The following is a 20,336-nucleotide window of genomic DNA, read 5'->3' as shown; positions in this document are numbered from 1 at the left end:
CCATCAGGGCCGAAATAAGGATGGGAGGCCCAAGACTATGGTGGGCTAGCCTCCGGCCTGGACTAGAACGTCTCGAATCTCGACTGAAAAGAAGGACATAGCTGGACCAGGCAGAGCGGAACATGGGAGTGATACTGGTAGAATTAGTATTTTAGAGTTAGTAGTTGGAGTTAAATTCTTCTTTGTTTTGCAGACCTGCCAACCAGCTCAAAGTGGTGATAGCCGTAGCTGTCTCCCAGTTCGCCGCAGTCACGATGAAGCAAACATTTGTCGCAGCGGTACAAACAGGGAGTTTGGGTTCCATAACTGTGGTCGCAAGTTCAGCTGCTTTTGTAGAAGAATGTGAGTAAAGTCTTCTTTAGCATACAATCCTTGCTTTGCTGTTCGGTTGGAGGATCTTGGAAAACCCTTGTGTGTATCCTACTGCTTTGCCGGTTTAGTAAAGAAGTGAATGATGTCATGTCGTCTTTCTTTTCTTTGCAGCAACAACTGTGGTGGCTGTGTCACTAGTAGTACAAGAGACCTTCACCGCTGATCTTCTTAACGTGGAGAGTCAAGCATTTGCCACGCTAAAGACGCGTATAGAAACTCAGGTGAGACAGAGTTGTTTAAGATGATGTCATATTGAATTGTTTCTTTTGTTATTGTTACGAGTCCATTGATAGTACGTTTGCTAAGCTGATATATTGACTGTTGGTGTTATTTGCTTTCCAGATGTTAACTGTTTTTAGCAGCGTAACGGGCGTCTCGGCGGTACAGGTCACCGGATTTAGATCTTCGTAAGTAAATTTCTGGCACTCGTAACACCGCGGTTCTATTATTCTGAATGTAAATTGATTGATAAGGTTTGTAATTTTCGGTAATTGGCCGTGAGACTTGCTAAGTTTTTCTTCAATGTCTTTTCAGCGGCCTTAATATTTTGGTCTCGGTCTCTCTGACGGTTACGGTGACATCCTCAACTACTGTGATTACAACCGTTTCCACGGCTGTATCATCTGGATCGCTTGGCTCGATCACCGTGGACTCGACATCGTTTGTTTCTGGAGAAGCAGGTAAGGCCATTAGTTACGGCTTATATAATATCTTTTTTTTTGTAAAGTGGTAAGCATTTTTAGCAAGTTTTTACTGCATTTAACTATATCAATTGATATATTTGTGTCAGTATTGTGCTGGTATTGTGTAGTACAGTTGTTGCGTATCTTTGACAACGTGTCTCCTTGTTTGCAGCCACTCTTTGCCGAAACCCACTCGACATCATCTTTCTCCTGGACGGATCAGGAAGTGTGGGGGCCACCAATTTTGAAAAAGTCAAACAGTTCACCAAGAAAGCAATCAGTGGATTCGACATTGGTGCTTCGGCAACTCAAGTAGGGGTCATTCAGTACAGCACAAGGGTCAGACAAGAATTTTCCATGAACTCTTTCCTCACAAAGGAGACATTATCTACTGCGATAGACGATGTGCAGTACATGAGAGGAGGGACTCTGACTGGAAAGGCCATTCGCTATGTGACGACGTACGGCTTTGGCAAATCTGATGGAGCTCGACCGGGTGTGCCGAAGGTTGTCATCGTCGTAACTGACGGTGTTTCCTACGACGCAGTTGCTGCACCTGCCTTGGAAGCACAACAAAAGGGAATTACGGTCTATGCTATCGGCGTTTCCGGATATGACGCAGATCAGTTGGAACAAATTGCCAGTAACAACAACACGCTGGCATTGGTGGACAACTTCAATCTGTTAGATAATCTCCGGAACACGCTGCTGACTGGAGTGTGTGATGGTGAGGCTCTGTTGCACACATCTGATCTTTCCTCATTGATATAGTTCTTTCTTATCAATATTAATTACACTTAAACAAGATCCATATTGACCAACAGATTGGAGTCCATGTTACCGTCTTCGTGAATTTGGCTTCAAGCAAAATATCGTAAATAAACAAAGAACGAAATGCCTGTACATGGTTATGCCTTTATTCATGTTTGTGAAGAGAATTCTTCAAGTCGTGTTTGTTTTGCAGCTTCCGTACCTGTTTTTACATCTGTGATGGTGAACATGCCATTCACTGCTGATCTGAGGGATCCGGGATCGGCCGCGTTTACGACCCTCTCCACCAGTCTTAGAACAGAGGTATTTCAATAACAGTCACTCTTAAGGTTCTAAATTGTTTTATATGAATGAATGAATGAATGAAGACCTTTATTGCACATTTCTGCCACACTTGGCTAAGTACAGGTCAAAACAAAACAAATACCCTTTAACAATCTATGAGACGTTTATGCTTAATTTTTGCTACTTGATCTTTCCTATAGATTTCAAGTGTACTTGTGTCTGTTGTGGGAGTCCAAAGCGTTTCGATAGTCGGCTTCCAACCAGCGTGAGTATTGATGGTTGAACTAAATATATTTTAGCAACACAAATTCAGAATTTTGAATTAACTTAATGTTAGATCCCTGAGGACAATGAATTTGTTTTCAGCAACTCAATGCACAACCTAATTTTTAGCCATGGTCCGCATGAACCTAATGTCTTCTCTGATTATGATTCTGTAGGCCTGCGAACCAGCTAAAAGTGGTGATAGCCGTAGCTGTCTCTCAGTTCGCTGCAGTCACAATGAAGCAAACATTTGTCGCAGCAGTACAAACAGGGACTTTGGGTTCAATTACTGTGGTCGCAAGTTCAGCTGCTTTCGTGGAAGAAAGTGAGTATACCCTTTTTCGGCTAACTAACATTGCTTATTCTTTTTTCTTCTTTAAATGTGTTCATCATTAAATGCTGTTGTAATCACCTTGTCTTTTGTCAGTTAAGCATAGAAGTATAGAAGTTATGTTTTTTCTTCTTCCTTTCTTTGCAGCAACATCGGTGGTGACTGTGGCACTAGTAGTGCAAGAGACCTTCACCGCTGATCTTCTCAACGTAGAGAGTCAAGCATTTGCTACGTTAAAGTCGCGCATAGAGACGCAGGTAAGGAAGGGCCGTGTATAAACTATGCCCGTGGTAGATTTGATAACTTTTTTCGTTGTCGTCGTTACGAATTAGTTGATAGCACTTTTTCAGCTGCACTCTGTCTAATATATTGACTGTTTTTGAATTTGCTTTTTTCAGATGTTAACTGTTTTTAGCAATGTTTCTGGCGTCTCAGCAGTACAGGTTACTGGATTTCGGTCGTCGTAAGTATCAAGTCCAAATTCCCGTTTCATCGTTTACTCCTTGTGTTTGAAGTGTACGGTGTCAAATGAGATTTGCAAAATTAAAAATAGCTGATGTGTTGATTTCATAACTTTTCTTTTTAGCGGCCTCAATATCTTGGTCTCAGTTTCCCTAACGGTTACCGAAACGTCATCAACTACTGTAATAACAACCGTTTCCACGGCTGTATCATCTGGATCGCTTGGCTCGATTACTGTGGATTCAACCTCCTTCGTTTCTGGAGAAGCTGGTAAGACCTTATTTTTTCTGCATTCTATCTTGATACTTGAGTTGTTTTGGACACGATGTTTTTTTACGTCTGGTTTCTTAAAGTAATATATGTATTTTTTGTTATATTGCAAGTGAATGTTTTCTTAGAATTTCTTCATATTCTTGACAATTCGACTGACCTTGATATGTTTTTTTTGTTACTTTTTAGCAATAGTCTGTCGTAACCCACTTGACGTCATTTTCCTTCTGGATGGATCAGGGAGTGTTGGTGCTGTGAATTTTGAGAAGGTTAAACAGTTTACTCTTAAGACAGTTGAAGGCTTTGACATTGGACCTTCAGCAACTCAGGTCGGCGTCATTCAATATAGTACAAGGACTAGGCAGGAATTTTCCATGAATTCATTCCAAACAAAGGAAAGTTTATCCGCAGCAATTGACAACGTTAACTATATGAGCGGTGGAACACTGACTGGAAGGGCCATCCGATACGTAACCACATACGGGTTCGGTGAATCCGACGGTGCTCGTCTTGGAATCCCGAAGATTGTCATCGTTTTAACAGACGGCGTGTCCTCTGACGAGGTCGAGCAGCCAGCGTTAGAAGCACAGCAAAAGGGCATTACTTTATATGCCATAGGTGTATCTGGCTACGATATGGATCAACTTGAGCAGATTGCAAGTAACAACAAGACTCTGGCAGTGGCTGAAAACTTCAACCTATTGGACAGCCTAAGGAATACACTGCTTACGGGGATTTGCGATAGTACGTACAGTTTACATAACTTTTTTTTATTAGCTTGGTACAAAAACGTTAGTAACACGTTGTAATGCCGAGAAGTTTTTTTTACAACGCCGGTGCCATATGTATCTTTAAAGTAGCTTAATGGGTAGCCACGACTTTTTTTTACATAATCTAGATTAATATTTTACGATCACACACGGTCATAATATATCCATAACATTTTTTTCACCCACCTACAGTTATTTCTCATCACTCTTAAACTTGGGTTGCGTGTGTGGTTGCAGATTGTACATATTGCCTGAAAGAGTTTTTATGTCCTTTTTACTAGTGTTACACCTTGGAAACTGATGTTATGTCATAAATTTTCGTTGCAGTCACTCCACCAGTCTTTGCGTCGCTTACTCTCACCAGCCAGTTTACGGTGGTTCTTCGTAATCCTGGCTCTGTTGAATTCAAGACTCTGGCAGCTACAGTAAAAACAGAGGTAAATTGTATTATAGCAATTGTCCGTTAATGGATTGTATAGCAGGTAGCTTTATATTTCTAACGTGCATCTGTTGAGAGATTGGTGAACGTTGATATGATGATTACTTAGTACTGCGTTCAATGCTATCTTTTTGTTACAGATTCACAGTCAGCTTGTGTCGGTAGTTGGGTTTCAACGCGTTTCTGTCATAGGATTTCAGCCGGCGTAAGTTATATTGGTGTGGTATTGGATTTCTTTGTTGTCATATGAGAGACATAGAGATCCCATTGAGGATTGTTGTCAATGTTGTCTGCCGTATTTTCGAGCATCACGCACTTTCAAAACGTGATTATACATTTTTAACGGATGTACTTAATAGTATTAAGTGGAAAGCGGCTTCTTCATTCAATAGAAGCCAACGAGGAAGTCAAACTATTGCAATTACGGTCACAACCGGTGATACTAGGTTATACAGTACCAGTTTATTGATGGCGTAATACGAACAGATGGACATGGCAGGAAAAAGTAGTGCACTATACTGAGAAGGACATAATTAGGTATACCGATTTTCCTTTCTTTCGTTTTCTGTCGCAGGAATTGGATATAGGGATTAAATTTTGGCTCCAGTTATTTGAGAAATCAAATGAGAAATCTTTGAAATCATTTAAATATATCAGAGAACTGAAATCTTTTAACTGTATTTGTCTTCTCAGGGCTGGAAATACGGTGAAAGTTGTTTTGATCTTCAATACGCAAAAGTTTGCAGAACAGACAATGAAGACTGCGTTTAGCGCGGTGGTTTCTACTGGCTCAATAGGCAGTCTGACTGTCGATGCAGCCTCTGCTGTTTTCATTCAAGAAGGTAGGTAATCTCTAAGCCGGACAATTAGATTTGATTCTAAACGAAATTGAAAAACAGTTGACTTTTGTTCGTTTCTATACAGACATAGCAAATTCTTTTTAGAAAATGACTAAAATATGATTGATTCATCGTTTACAGAAACAACGGTGACGACGGTCTCAGTCAAGGTTGAGGAAACATTCACTGCAGCTCTGGTCAATGTGGACTCCACGGAATATGCCACTTTCAAGACGAGAATTGAAAATTCGGTATGTTTGCTTTTCATTATGTCTCAAATGTCTTTTGAAATATTACAATGGCTTACATGTGCATCTATAGATTTTCATCATACAGCAGGGTCAAATGGTGTATTTGCATGACAATGTCGACCACAATCTTCTTTTACATCCCATAGATGTTATCTACCTTGTCATCCTCTTCTGGTGTGGTCTCTGTAACTGTCGCCGAAGTTAGAGCAATGTAAGTAACATGTCCGTTTTATTTTGCTGCTATTGCACTTAATAGTTCGTATTTGAATTTGGCACTTTTCGATTTACAAACATGGTAATGCCCTTGATACGAAAAAGAGCATTTTCCGTTGCATATGATTGGCCCAATGGCATTTAAAGTAATAAAATAATAATGATCTATCATACTATACTACAATATAAACTAGTAAAGATTCATAAAGCTCTGAATACAGTCTGATGGACTCCACTGTAAGAAGGCATAATCCTGAATGGCATTTCAGTAGCGCAATAAAACAATAAAAGATCAAGAGTTAACGCCATATAATTTTCAATGTCTATTTCTATACAAACGCTGTCGGTGTAACCTGTTGTTGTTTGTATCTTTTTTAACAGCGAGTTGCAGATTATAGTGATAATCCAAATCACTGTGACTGCTTCAACGGTGGCCTCCGTTACCTCTACTGTCTCCGTCGCCGTGGCTACAGGATCTCTTAGTGGAATCACTGTTGACACAACTTTCTTCTCCTCTGGTGAACAGGGTACAGCCAATGCGTTTTATATACCAAAACATGCAAAGAAAGGCCTACTGGCGCTTAATACCATGTTAACTTGTTAAAACAATTATCAAGCTAGACACACAAAATATACCAAAATTTTAAATATCATTTACGAAACATTTATGAAGATTAGACATCCAAGTAAACAATATTTAAAGACAATTTAGTCTCTACAACTGGATAAAATTCGGAGATCCAGAATTAAACCATCGAATTTTATCCAGTTGTAGAGTTTGAGTTGTTTTTATATATCATTTACGAAAGTTCTTTTTATCAGTCCTACCATGAGGTTGTTGACAGAAATAATACACTAACACGTTTGCTTTGTTTTCCCTTAGCTCTTGCCTGTGGAAATCCCATAGACATAATTTTCTTGCTGGATGGGTCTAGTAGTGTGGGATCATCCAACTTCAACAAGATGAAGGATTTTGTGAAAAAGACTGTTAAGGGGTATCTGCTCGGGCCGTCAAACACTCAAGTTGGTGTGATGCAGTATAGCTCATCGGTACGTACACGCCTTCTTTCCAGTATGTAACGTCTCCTAACATAATTTCACCAGGGTTCATAATTCCACCATCCTGAAAAGATGCATCAAAAATATCTCCAACCCAACGTCCCCCAGTATAATGCGCTTCTGTATATCTAAACTGTACATACCTAGTACCTTGGGGTGTGCTGCACTAGATCTAGAGATCTCTCAAACGCACTGTTTTTCAAAGTGGTGGATTTATGTAATCTGGCGAATTAATGTTAATGGCAGTTCGTTATCGACTGCATTTCGATTTCAATCTGTAACCTATATCAATGTATTTGTCTTACTTGAGCAGGTTAGGCAGGAGTTTGCGTTGGATGCGTTCAGTACCTTAGATGACCTCCTTCTCGGAATCGAAGATATTAGATACCTGAGAGGAGGCACTAGGACCGGAAAAGCGCTGACAAGGCTACGAAGGCAAGGTTTCCTACAAAGCAATGGTGCACGTAAAAATGTACCTCACGTAGCAATTGTTGTTACGGATGGACAGTCCTCTGATAGCGTTGACCAAGCAGCCCTTGAGACTCGGCAGACTGGTATTGTGCTCTATGCTGTTGGTGTGGGCAATTATGACATAGGTCAACTGACGGACATTGCCAGCACCAACGAGACGCTAGGAGTCGTTGATAACTTCAATCTTCTTGACGATGTCCGAAACTCTTTGTTAACATCTGTATGCAGCGGTATGTATGAAGCCTTTCGTTTGATATGTTTTATATTTCCGTTACCATCGTAGCCTTATGCTATACAATTCGACACGTATTGCTGTTAACTATTTTATCAGCCAACAATCTATTCTAGCTTGTTGCTTATGTACACTATATAGAGAAAACAGGTAAGGGAGTGTGACCTTTTTTTCAGCTACCGCACCCGTATTCGCCTCGTTTGAGGTGCAGGCTGTCTACTCAGAACAATTAAGAGATCCAGGATCGGCTACTTTTGTCTCTCTTGCGGAGCAAGTCCGCGTGAACGTACGTAAACGCCTCTTCCTTTGATGCGCGTAACACAATGATATTTCTGACACATTTTGATCTTTTACAAATTCCGTTGAAAATGATGACATCCTGAATAATTTTGCTTAATCTTTAACACCCTTCTTACCTACAGATGGTGTCTACCTTTAGCAGTGTAGTTGGCTTTCAGTCTGTGCAAGTTGTTGAATTCCGGCAAAAGTGAGTTTCGTTATTTGCTGACAATATCGTTTTTAAAGTTGTTGGTTTATGTTTAATTATAGTTTTCCATTCGAACATCATTTTGTGTAGCACTATTTATCACTTTGCTATGTTCACAAAACAACATTCCTACTTAAAGCATGTGAACCATTGTTATAATAGAAATTTAGTTGGCAATTTGCAATATAACAAGTCTTCGGCCATTCAATCAAACGCTGATTTATTATGTTCCTGTAGGACATCAACAACAGTGACAGCATTTGTCTCCATCTCCGTAACGACGTATGCAACTGCTACCCTAACACAAACGTTTAATGTAGCTGTGAACAGTGGAAGCATTGGCTCGTTGACAGTTGTGTCTGGGTCTGCTGGAATCGTATCCCAAGGTAGGTGTTTAGATATGTCATTACCTATACGACTAGAGCTTGAGCTAGGTTATGCAATCATTCCACTAGACGGTGATCGCGTTGAGACCTCGCTGCGATCTTACAATTATTTGTGTAGCCCTTGACTTCGTTAATGGAATATCATGCTAAATGGAAAACTATTACTAAAACGGCAACAGAACACACAAAGCGTAAAAGGATTCGTTTGTTAATTCATGAGATAAGTTAAAATTGCTAGGTCGCAGCCAGGTTGCCGTGTCAGTAGAATTGGGGTGTTAGAAAACCGTACGCGTGAATTGATCTTTGCTATTCATTTTCATCGCTGCATTTTCAAATGGGACATATTTTATAATTCTTGGCACACTTGTAACTGGTATTACTAATTTTTAACAGAGACACAGATTGTTTTCACGGCCTTCGAAATAAAGCAGTCTTTTACTCCTGCCCTTCTTGTTACAACATCAACGGAGTACGTGCAGCTAAGAAAGACAGTGGAAACTTCGGTAAGGCTATTATTGTTTTTTTTCTAATATCATGACCGATTATATAGATATCTAGGATATGATCATGGATATGAACCGTCCCTATACAGAAGGTACAATAAATCTATTCCCTTAAAAAGAAAACCCCCATCAAATCAAATATTCTAACAGCGAGCAGCTTTAAATAAAACTCTTTGTCATCTCCATAGTCTGCTGTACAAGTGGTGAGTTAATACGCACGTGTTCTAAAGAGTCTATATGATCTATAAACTTTATTCCTTTTTTTTCAGATGCTCTCCACGCTTTCGGCTGTTTCGGGAGTGTTGTCCGTTCAAGTGGTTGAATTTAAAGCTATGTGAGTGAAGTTGCTTAGCTCTCTCAGACTTAGTGCAGCTGCGTCCATTAACTATACCCAAATACGTTGAGCACATTATGCTGTCCTGTTTAATTGAAGTTGATCTTTACATACTATAAGTTTTGTACTGGATTATGCATTTGCACGCTACTACATGTATATACAGTTATTTGTATTAGCCTAAGGGTTTGCATGATTAGAATTTAGAATATGCTTACATAGTTGGGAAAGAATAGTCGGTGTACATGTTTACCTATGACAATCATTGCATATTGGCTTATTTGTCTAGTTGACATTCTTGGTAACACCAGTGGATAGATTTGAATTTGGTCTCCATGACCTTTAATGAGAAGTGATTGTCCTCAGTCTTACGTCTACTGAGTACCCCATTCTTTTTTTATACATTCAATGACATAAAGCTAGTCAACTGATATCAACGTAATGGTTAATATTACTTCCTCAACAGAAATCTGAACATAGTCGTCACGATACAGATAGAGGTGACCGTGACCTCCTCTACTACTGTCGTTACCTCCGTGTCAACCGCTGTGGCAACTGGTCAGATCGGAACAATCACTGTCGATTCCCAGTCATTCTTCACAGGAACAACAGGTAACATATAGTATAAGCGACAGTTCGATTTAACTTATCATGGCGTTCTTTTTTGCAGAACCGCTGCACCTGGTGAATGAAGCGATAATTCATCCCCTGAATACTTAAGCTATTGATGATTTCAACACTGATCCTGTTTCCATAACAATGACTTGTTACACTCTATTCCAAAATTTGGCTAATCCAAACTTTCCGTATTCTTACATTTTTTAGCACCTCCTTGCAACAATCCCGTGGACATCGTCTTTGTCCTCGACGGGTCCTGGAGCGTTGGTAGCAGAAACTTTGAGAAAGTAAAGGGAGGCATTAAAAAGATCGTAGGCGACTTTAATATCGCGCTGGACTCCACCCGGGTAGGTGTGGTGCAATACAGTCGTGTTGTTCGACAGGAATTTGCTCTGGACACATTCAGCAACCTTCAAGACCTCGAGTCTGGAATCCAAAGCATTCCCTACATGGGAGGTGGCACAAGAACAGGTATGCTTTTGTTTCCTTTGCACAAATTTCCGAAGATATACTAGATGGTAAACTGGTGTCTGAATTGCTGTCTTAATTTTGAAATATGTCTTCTGTGAAATGTTGACTTGGTCCTGTTGCTCAGATTTTGGAAACCTGTCCAACGTATGGGAGCTGCTCTGACCATTTATTGTTTAATTCTCAATATGATAGTTCTCCCATTTTAGTAGACCTGGCGTGTTCATATTTGATGCTTAATGTTTTGGTATCGTTTATTGTCCTTCCAGGTGCTGCAATGGAATATGCCATCCAAAACAGCTTCACATCAGCTAATGGTGCTCGACCAGATGTTGGGCATGTCATTGTCCTTGTGACAGATGGACGTTCCTATGACGATGTATCTCAAGTAAGAACATCCTTGATTAGACATGCCGTGCTGTTCCTCATACATAACTTCAATCATCATTTTTGTTAATATGGCCGACTATAGTTAATATAGTATCACAGCGACGTGGATAAATGAACATTGTTTTCCCTTAATAGGCGGCTCTGAAGGCCAAACAGGCTGGCATAGTCGTCTTTGCTGTTGGAATCAGCGATGGGGCTGTGGAATCGCAGCTAAATCAGATCGCTAGCTCCACTGACAAAGTCGCTCAGGTTGAGACCTTCAATCTCTTCGACGATCTTAGAGGAGAATTCTTCCGGCCAATATGTTCAGGTAACAACATAATTGTATATACATGGCACTTGCTTTGAAAGGTTGCACTGTCACTAATTTCCTCTAAGAGATAATCTGTGAGGGCTTGTTTTTTTACCACTATATAAGTGTACAAAACTGGTGCAGAGTAAGCAATCGCTTTTGAAATTGTTTGTAGTTTTGACAGCACCCCTTTACTTTGTTCATATAGTCTCAGCCCCGACATACGCCTCCGCCATTATCAACGTTCAGTACACGGAAGACTTGAGAAACCCGAGTTCTGTAGCGTTCATCTCACTTGCCACCCAGATACAAGTCTCGGTAAGTGCTGTTCTTATGACATGTTAAATGACACTGCGACAGGTCAAAGTCGATGTATGTAAGTTGAGTTAAGTGACGATGAAATATTCTCTCCTGTAACCTGCATCTCCATCACCTTTTATTTTATTTCATTGTTTCAGTTCACGGTTACTCTGAATGTCGTGGTTGGGTTTCAAAGTGTGCAAGTTGTGGAGTTTCAGCAAAGGTACGTCATACCAATTCATAAATGATATTTTTACATTACTAGTTCTTCGACAGAGCAATGAATCTTGACGTCATGACCTTTGATTTTTAAACAATGTTTGTATACTACATTGACTCAATACATCACATGCTATTAACATCAACTACAAACCGGGCAAAGTCCAAGTCTTAATTAATGTTGCTCTTATCTTTCCTCAGTACCTCCAACACCGTGAAAGTCATTCTCGTTATCGTGGTAACATCATACGCTGCCCAGGATTTACAATCGACCTTCTCAGTTAGTGTCTCTAGTGGGGCCATCGGCAACCTCACGGTTGATCCTGCTTCCGCAATATTTGTACAAGAAGGTAACTCCCCAGATTACAACCAAGCCACTATCTTATCCGAAGTTTTTTTCTTGTTCGTGACAACTTTGTTTTATACAATAGTTGGCATTTTCACAAAAGCAATTGAGCATCATGACCTGTGCGTGCTAACCTTAAATATGTTATTCTCCATGTGCAGAGGTTTTTACCAAGTATGTAGGGCTGCAAATTAAACAGCCCTTCACGAGCAGTCTTCTGATGACAAGTTCCGTTGAATTCTTCACCCTTGGGGCTCGTATAGAGAAGGCGGTAAGAGGGCATTTGTTTGACAAAACTAAGAAAGGAAACCATACAGTTGAAAACACTGTCGATAAAGATCTGCATTTTTGTCAGTCATTAACCATCAATTTGTTATTAACAAAAACATCCAATTTTTTTCAGCTGTTACCGGTTCTGTTAGGAGTGCAAGGTTTCACGTCTGTGAGGCTGATCAGTTTCCAGACGGCGTAAGTAATAATTTTGTTTCACAGCTTTGATCACAATTGATTTGGACTCCAAGTTTTGACTCGACATGCTGTACCCTAAACGTATCCATCATTTCTTCGTCACTGCTAACAATGCTTCTAGTTTCTTGGTTCTAGAACCAGTGGGCAGATGTAACACGCATTGTGACAAAAACTGCTAATCATGTTGTACAATGAATAAACTGATCAATCATGACATCTACCTCTCACAGGGGCAATGATGTTGTTGCTGTCGCGGCAACCGTCGGAACGTCTAGCTTTAGCTCCAACCTGAAATCCAACGTGGATGTAGGTGTGTCCTCTGGAACACTAGGAGATCTGTCCGTGGAAACAACTGTCACTGTTGGTGATACAGGTATGAGAAAACTTCTGTCAAACAACTGTCAAAAAGAAATTAAAGTTAACGATTCATTCAACACAAAAATTTCAGCATGAACACGAATTTCCATTTTGTGTCGTAAACTATAATTTCTTCCCACAATATGCTAGAATCGGTACTCTTTTGATTAAGGGCCATTTTTGGATCTCGTATCTAATACACATTTAACTTTGTGGTCACAGGTCCACCTTGTGATGTTGTGCAAGACATCGTGTATGTTGTGGAGGGCTCCGATGCGATGGGAGCTAACAACTTTGCTCGTGTGAAGGAGTGGATCAAGAAAGCTGCTTCAGATTCTCTGGTCTCTCCCAACAAACAGAGAGTCGGTGTAGTCCAATTCAGTGACAACCCAAGGCAAGAGATAAAGTTAGGAGAATATACAAACATAGGGACTCTGAGCAGTGCCATTGACGCCCTTGCGCTGGTGGGAGGCGGTAACAGAGCAGGAGCCGCCATATCCTTCATCAAGGACAGCACGTTTTTGGAACGAAATGGTGCACGAACTACTGCTCCTAAAGTTGCTGTCTTCATCCTGGCTTCCTCCTCAGAGGATGCAGTTATGAATGCAGCAATGTCTGCACAGACTGCTGGCATATTGATGTATGCTTTCAGTGTCGGCAGCTTTGATAACCAGACGCAACTGGAATATATCGCGAGCACCGATCAACTGTCGCGGAGCAGCAGTTTGAACAGCCTAGACGACCTGCGTAACACCATTCTCAAGCCTCTCTGTTATGGTAAGCCTCGGTGTTTACAAAAGCAATGGTTACAGATTCATTCAGATTTATTATAGGAATACTTTATCTCTATTCAGCAAGATGGCCACGGTGAAGCATCTATATTTTTCTACTACTGAAATAACTTTGTATCTTGTGTCATTTCAGGATTGATAAACAGTTACGGAAGCTTTAAACTGGCCAGCCCATACGACAACAAACTAACAGATAAATCTTCCACTGAATATGTTGCCATGAAGACAGCCGTCGAAGTTGCGGTAGGTATACAATCCGGTGTTCTGATCGCCACAATTCATCCATCAAAATTAATTTGCCAATGTGTGATATAGCTTTGTTTTCTATGCTACTTGTGCTATGTAACTATACTGGCAATGATATAGGTGCACTATTATTCAAATGCTTATTCTCATCTATTCATTGAATTTGTTTCAGCTATATTCCTTGTATCCAAATGTGACTGAACTGCAAGCCTTAGAAGTAGTGGATCTAAGGAAGTCAGATGGGGCGTAAGTAATCATCCACCCTCTCATTCTCTCTGAGATTTTTTGCGTCCCAGGAATAATTGATATTTGGTCCTTTTTTGCTATCTACCAAAAATGGTTTAAGCAATTTTTCATTCCTTTGTGTGTACAAGTGAACGAGTGTTGAAGTATTGTTTTAGCACGCGCCTTTGTGTGTGCGCGGTTTCTCAGTCGTGTTTATCATATTTGTAACTCGTGGCGATATGCTTTATTGCTGGGTCTGATATCTGCTATTGTAGTAGGTGTCCTCAACCATTAAAATAAGTTCGATATTCGGCCTCTTTGCGACTTTCCACGGTAACTAAAGGTTTTCTGTGCTAGTTAGCTTTTCGGCATTTTCACATGTTGACGTGTGAAAGTTGTGTTGTTAAGTTTACTACATTACACATGGAGCCGATGTTGCTATGCGTTTGATATGTTTTGAATGACATTTACAGAGGCGACCGTATCAGAGCCGTGTTCCGCATGAATAACCTAGGGTATGGCTTCCAAGAATTGTCAAGTGTCTTGGATGAAGCGATGATGACAGGACTGATAGGTTCGGTTGCTGTTGAGACAAGCGGAGACATATTTACAAATGGTATTTCCTTACATGTGCATCAAAGTACTGTATTCAATCGGCTTTTCTCGTTTTGCTGCATTCCATTGGGACTATAACCCTATTAACTATCTTATAGGTGTCTTTTTTATACAAGTATACGACGCACTTTTCTTGATAACCTGATATTGTTATTTTTCTTATTATAATAATTCTAGATATGTTTCTTTGTGGTTTACGTATTGGGTCAACATTTGGTACTAATTATGCGCAATTCAATTGCATTGAATAATTGTTTGATAGTTATTCAACAACATGTTTCCCTCTCTGTTTTTTCAGTGTTTACGACAACCTTCGTTCAATCAGTGATCGTGAACGGTAGCAGCAACCCCAACACTTGGGCAGCAAAGGCATCTGCGGTCTCTGTTGCGGTGAGCGTCCTCCGAGATTCTTGTCCGGGTGTAATATCAAACATCGAATAAGCTGGACAAAAATACGACCAACAGTTTCAAACTATATAAAAGAATTAAGATGACAACTTTCCTACTTTCAATCCGATCACAGCATAAAAATGGAAGAAAATCGTAATGATTATTCATATATGATACGTTGTTTCTGTTGTTGTTTGCTTTAGACTGCCGAACTCCTCCGCTCAAACACAGGGTTCTTTTACCAAGACACGGTGGAAATAAAAAGCGGGTATGTGTTTTCAATCTATTTTCTGATCTTTACGTTCAAGCCAGAATATATGGCTGTGAATGCCTGTGATCCTTTGACAACTCTTAGGCATCAGCAATGTACTAGAGCACTGGGTAATATTTTTCGTATCTTAAGACGCGTATGTTTTCCATGATATTGAAGAGTTATTGAAATTTGCATTTCATTAAATCTACTTCAGTGAGATAAGATGTCAACAATGCAGTAAGTGTGATTACCAATTTTGCAAACAGGGTCGTCGGTCCGCAGATCGTGTTCAGAATCATCTCAACTACTCCTTCAGTAACTGGCATCAAGACGTCCATACTGGAGGCTTCCAAGTCAGGATTACTTCCCGACGTTGACAGGGCCTCCGTCAATTTCGCTGCCACTCCTATCGACCTCGGCACTCCACCGTACATTGACATCGTTCTGAAAATGTTCTCCGTCACATACACGGGTTTTGACACTTTTTCTCCAGCCGCACCTGTAGATATCAGGTTTGATGTCAACGTTGGTAACGATGGTACCGCAGACTTACCAAGTTTCGAAGGAGTCCAGTTCACGTTTGGGCTCTATCTAGCAGACGCTGCTGAGCTAGAGTCAGCCACGAATAAATCACCCAAAATACCGTTGACTCTTTCAACTCAAGCAGAGAGCGAGGTCCAGCTTGGCTTGAGGAAAAAGTCATCCGCAGTTTTTAGAGACATTGCTGCGCAAATAGAGTTCTCATCAAAAGCTGTTTGTGAAGCTTACTCCTATATCTGCGTTAGCGTCACCTTCATGCTGCCTCATTACGCTGATTACCAGTCCAACAATGAAGACTACTGCATTGCGCTTACGAACATTGCACGGAAAAACTGTGACTTGCGTGAGTTGAATTTGTTTTTTACGTTTACATTCAATATCTTTAGCTTAAATACACTGGCCACGTTACTAAATGTATCAGTTGTACTTAACGTAACATGACCTATTTACGTGCAGAAACTATTTACGTCCGGTTTGGCTCATGTCCACATGTCGCGGTGTATTATGCCAAAGCCTTTTCTCATGAGCAATAAAGAACATCATAAGTATGATCCTTAGCCATCTCTTTAATTTTTGCACAGCAAAACATAATGACCATGCGCTTACCACGTGAATGCCACGTGCCGTACATGTGGGGGGAATTTACAGATAAACATTGTTTTTTTCCATCGCGTTAAGCAAGTGGCCGGACAGACATAGTGATTTCATTATCATTTGTCTGCAGACTACTTTGGACAGTTACTGTGCATTTTTTTCTGGTCTATGTTCCTCAAGCATAGTGCTAGAAGGGAAAAGACACAAGCACAATTCTTCATCATATACCTCAGTATAAATACATGCTCGCACGGGGTTAAATAGGCGGAGAAAAACTTACAGACCATGCATTTTCTTTTTGGAAGAGCTGATATTTCTGACCATGGGTTTAAAAATTGGCTCTGTCCGTGCGGTTTTAAGATAAATACGTTTTGAATAAATCGGACGTAAATTGGTCATGTTACGTTACTTGTGGTATCTACTCGCCTTCGAGTTGCAATAGCAACGGCACCTTGTTGGTAGATGCTAAGTTTTCATCTCTGTTTATTGTTGCTTCAGTGCCTTGCAGTAGCGGTTCAGGCTGTTCTCCGAATGCCATCTGCACCAAAGACGGTTCTAGCCCACCTCAGTGCAAGTGTCAGCCTGGTTTTACTGGTGATGGTCAGACATGCACAGGTGCGGATCTTATATTTAATGTGTATAATCGTACATGTGTGTCTGTATGTCTCTCTGTGTATGCGTCTTAGTATGAGTAATGTAAAGTATCAATAAGGTTTAAGCATGCTTCTCCTTAGAGTCGGAGTCAAGGACAATTATGACATTACAGAACAACCTAGACGTCTTATTATATGAAACTGACGCAAAACAGAGAGCGCCTTTAAGCTTCCAGCTGACATAATGTTTACATGCTTTCTTTCTAGATGTCAACGAATGTAACAACAGTCCTTGCAAGGCGAATCAGATATGTCGAAACACCTTCGGTCATTATGAGTGTAGCTGTCGTCCCGGGTATACTGATGAAGGCGGCACATGTATTGGTAAGTAGAAATATGCGTTCAATTACAAGCGTGTATAAGATATTTGCACGTGGTGTCACGTACAGCTGCCCTGCTGTCCATGCCTTGATTACATGGCTGTATACAATAAATCAATATGAATGGATTTGACTGTAAATGACATGTTTCATGTTGCTTAAGGTATCCAAAGCTAGCTATATGTCTATAATAGAATAATTATAAAAGTCTATATCTATCTATTAACATAATAATATATGTCTTTATCTACCATATACCAGCTTTCACTCAATATATGGTTTGTTCCATGCATATATGAGTAATGATATATATGTTGACAGATTTATTATTCATTATTCAAATACTTATTTATTCTTGTGTTTTCTTACCTTAATTTGATCCTATGCAATACCGAGAAACATTGGGAAGGTCTCCTATAGCCCTTATCGTTCTCAACCTTCCCCATCACAACCCAAATGTATTTTGCTGTATGTATTGTTTTTAAAGAGTAGAATAGACTTTTTAAGGACGTTGATGATGAATCTGTATCTATAATATATCTATATGTATCATCAGTACCAATAGTCGTACACATGTCAATAATGGCCTTGCTTTCTTTTGGCAGCATCTAATAAATTGCAGTCATCAGTGATTCTGACACGGTCATCGTTCAATGCAGACCTTACCAACCCGGTTTCAACGGTGTACAGGCAGCTCGTCGTTACTGTCACTGTCACGGTGAGGTTTCTCAGACGCATAACATGATTGCTATAAATCTAAAACATACGTATAATCGCCCCCCCCCACCCACCTCAAAATGTTACGGAAAAATAGAAAACATGTACACATTTTCAGGGTTTAGAAATGAAATATGTCGTATGTGGTATTAAATTTCAGTCGAACCATCTTGGAAAAAAATGTATTTCAAAGAGACTTATTATGAACAGCGCATTGAAATGCAACATGAAGCTCCATAATGTAGATACATTATGGCCGAAACTGTATGTACGAATCAAAGTAGTTTCAGAACTCTCTCTCTCTCTCTCTCTCTGACTGATGATGAATTAAACATTGGTTCTTTCTATTTTCAGATCACATCTCTATTCAGACAGACTGTAGTTGCCTTTGCAGTTGTGAAAGTGACGATTTTAGGATTTAGACCAGGCAGTGTGGTAGCAGACTACACTGTGGATGTTAGAGATAATTCAAACGTTACGTCAGTGGACCTCCAAACAGCTCTTATGGGGGCAACAATGGCAAACAATGGAACTAATCTGGGGATTTCCCCAAATATAACTTTCGAAGGTATACTGATGATTTATAACATAATATTTGTATAGTATCCATCTATGACCCATTTTAAGAGAAACTATTGACTTGACTAGACAGTAAAACAGATTTACACCGTTAATGATCCAGATTTTGTATAAGAAAGACTAGTGCACATTTGAATTTCTGTATACATCATCTGAATAACAACAAATAAATAGTACACTTATCATTTTCTTCTAGATTTCGATGAATGCCAAAACGAGACGAACAATGACTGCTCAGCAAACGGCTTCTGCACGAACACAGTCGGTTCATTCATGTGTTCCTGCAGGCCGGGGTATACAGATCAGCAGCTCAACAGGACCGGTCGAGTTTGCATCGGTAATCTTTCTGAGGCCATCATATAAGTTATTGCAATTCTTGACCTTAGAGAGCGACCGTTATTTGTACACCTAACAAAATTCCCTAGCCGTTTCTCTGTTGTTGGAAATATTACTATCCAAAACTTGCTATTGGTGTGAAAAATTGACAAAATCAACGTCTTTTTGTTCAGCAAATATAACAACGGCAAGGCCTACTACACCAAAGTTTACTATGGCGAATACTACAGTTCACCTCACAACACCTAGACCAACCATTGCAAATACAACAGCGGGTGAGTATAAGAAAGGCTTTTTCTATCAAAAGTTAAGACCCAAAGGCAAGACAAGACAAGACCCGATGGAGTAAAGTCGTTGAACTCCATGTCTATCTAATAAAAGGGCAAGGTCATATAAAAGCTTCAATGCATAGGTGAAAAAGTTTTCATTGCCGTTTTTGTCTGTTTTTGGTAGTCACCAATGCTACAATACATGTAGCATGCAATTAACTATACGATAACTCTTTTCTTTGGCAAAAATTTGCCAATTTTAAAATCTCAGGCATGACCGTTACTAATCTGACAACTGCCCAAGTTACTACACAACAACAAGGTAAGCGTACTAATTCTATTCTATGTTATTTTCTAATTTGTTTTTATATGCTCATTTTATTAAGCCTACAAAATGTAATAACATGTCGCATAGATGTTAGAAATATAACAAATTAATCTACATAAAAGTGATACAATGTATGTGGATTAATCCTGTCTTTTCTGCTAATGACTTTGTCCAGAACATTTGCTAAACACACTTGTATTTAATACAAAATGTTTTGTCATGTAGTCACATGGTATTACGTCTGTATCAATGTATAATATTTTAACAAACTAATATTTTACCTCACTAGCAAAAATAACATCACCAAGGCCTACCATGGGAAATACCACGGCTTCAAGTCGGCTTCAAGCTAATATTACAACACCACGTTTGGAAAGATTAACAACCACCGTTAACCTCACAACACCGATTCTTACCATAGCCAACACAACATCTAACCTCACAACACCAAGTCCTACTGTAGTAAACACTACTGCAAACATTACAACACTAAGGCTTACCATGGCCAACACTACTGCCAACCTTACAACACCAAGTCCTACTGTAGTAAACACAACAGCCAACCTTACAACACCAAGTCCTACTGCGCTAAACACAACT

The 20,336-nt window shown here is 39.9% G+C and overlaps 1 protein-coding gene across 1 annotated transcript in view; it reads left to right on the top strand.

Annotated features, from left to right (window-relative positions):
• Window positions 1-20,336, top strand: part of LOC136426933 (uncharacterized) — a 70,931-nt gene that overhangs the window by 15,104 nt on the left and 35,491 nt on the right. Inside the window, exons 38-86 of the mRNA XM_066415653.1 lie at window positions 194-342; window positions 484-593; window positions 715-779; window positions 907-1,052; window positions 1,228-1,782; window positions 2,020-2,129; window positions 2,312-2,376; window positions 2,552-2,700; window positions 2,854-2,963; window positions 3,105-3,169; window positions 3,293-3,438; window positions 3,628-4,182; window positions 4,536-4,645; window positions 4,788-4,852; window positions 5,341-5,489; window positions 5,628-5,737; window positions 5,884-5,948; window positions 6,332-6,477; window positions 6,834-7,000; window positions 7,323-7,710; window positions 7,889-7,998; window positions 8,135-8,199; window positions 8,437-8,585; window positions 8,979-9,088; window positions 9,358-9,422; window positions 9,889-10,034; window positions 10,248-10,511; window positions 10,778-10,896; window positions 11,034-11,208; window positions 11,399-11,508; window positions 11,649-11,713; window positions 11,911-12,059; window positions 12,217-12,326; window positions 12,459-12,523; window positions 12,754-12,896; window positions 13,103-13,657; window positions 13,805-13,914; window positions 14,090-14,163; window positions 14,616-14,758; window positions 15,056-15,147; window positions 15,351-15,415; window positions 15,667-16,283; window positions 17,033-17,149; window positions 17,395-17,511; window positions 18,113-18,225; window positions 18,579-18,792; window positions 19,000-19,140; window positions 19,313-19,414; window positions 19,680-19,730. Coding sequence (XP_066271750.1) covers window positions 194-342; window positions 484-593; window positions 715-779; window positions 907-1,052; window positions 1,228-1,782; window positions 2,020-2,129; window positions 2,312-2,376; window positions 2,552-2,700; window positions 2,854-2,963; window positions 3,105-3,169; window positions 3,293-3,438; window positions 3,628-4,182; window positions 4,536-4,645; window positions 4,788-4,852; window positions 5,341-5,489; window positions 5,628-5,737; window positions 5,884-5,948; window positions 6,332-6,477; window positions 6,834-7,000; window positions 7,323-7,710; window positions 7,889-7,998; window positions 8,135-8,199; window positions 8,437-8,585; window positions 8,979-9,088; window positions 9,358-9,422; window positions 9,889-10,034; window positions 10,248-10,511; window positions 10,778-10,896; window positions 11,034-11,208; window positions 11,399-11,508; window positions 11,649-11,713; window positions 11,911-12,059; window positions 12,217-12,326; window positions 12,459-12,523; window positions 12,754-12,896; window positions 13,103-13,657; window positions 13,805-13,914; window positions 14,090-14,163; window positions 14,616-14,758; window positions 15,056-15,147; window positions 15,351-15,415; window positions 15,667-16,283; window positions 17,033-17,149; window positions 17,395-17,511; window positions 18,113-18,225; window positions 18,579-18,792; window positions 19,000-19,140; window positions 19,313-19,414; window positions 19,680-19,730 — 7,781 coding nt within the window. The remainder of the gene's footprint in view (window positions 1-193; window positions 343-483; window positions 594-714; window positions 780-906; window positions 1,053-1,227; window positions 1,783-2,019; window positions 2,130-2,311; window positions 2,377-2,551; window positions 2,701-2,853; window positions 2,964-3,104; window positions 3,170-3,292; window positions 3,439-3,627; window positions 4,183-4,535; window positions 4,646-4,787; window positions 4,853-5,340; window positions 5,490-5,627; window positions 5,738-5,883; window positions 5,949-6,331; window positions 6,478-6,833; window positions 7,001-7,322; window positions 7,711-7,888; window positions 7,999-8,134; window positions 8,200-8,436; window positions 8,586-8,978; window positions 9,089-9,357; window positions 9,423-9,888; window positions 10,035-10,247; window positions 10,512-10,777; window positions 10,897-11,033; window positions 11,209-11,398; window positions 11,509-11,648; window positions 11,714-11,910; window positions 12,060-12,216; window positions 12,327-12,458; window positions 12,524-12,753; window positions 12,897-13,102; window positions 13,658-13,804; window positions 13,915-14,089; window positions 14,164-14,615; window positions 14,759-15,055; window positions 15,148-15,350; window positions 15,416-15,666; window positions 16,284-17,032; window positions 17,150-17,394; window positions 17,512-18,112; window positions 18,226-18,578; window positions 18,793-18,999; window positions 19,141-19,312; window positions 19,415-19,679; window positions 19,731-20,336) is intronic.

The sequence above is a fragment of the Branchiostoma lanceolatum genome, chromosome 2 (genome assembly GCF_035083965.1).
Source record: "Branchiostoma lanceolatum isolate klBraLanc5 chromosome 2, klBraLanc5.hap2, whole genome shotgun sequence".
NCBI classification, from domain to species: domain Eukaryota; kingdom Metazoa; phylum Chordata; class Leptocardii; order Amphioxiformes; family Branchiostomatidae; genus Branchiostoma; species Branchiostoma lanceolatum.
This window is presented reverse-complemented; position numbering and strand designations above follow the sequence as displayed.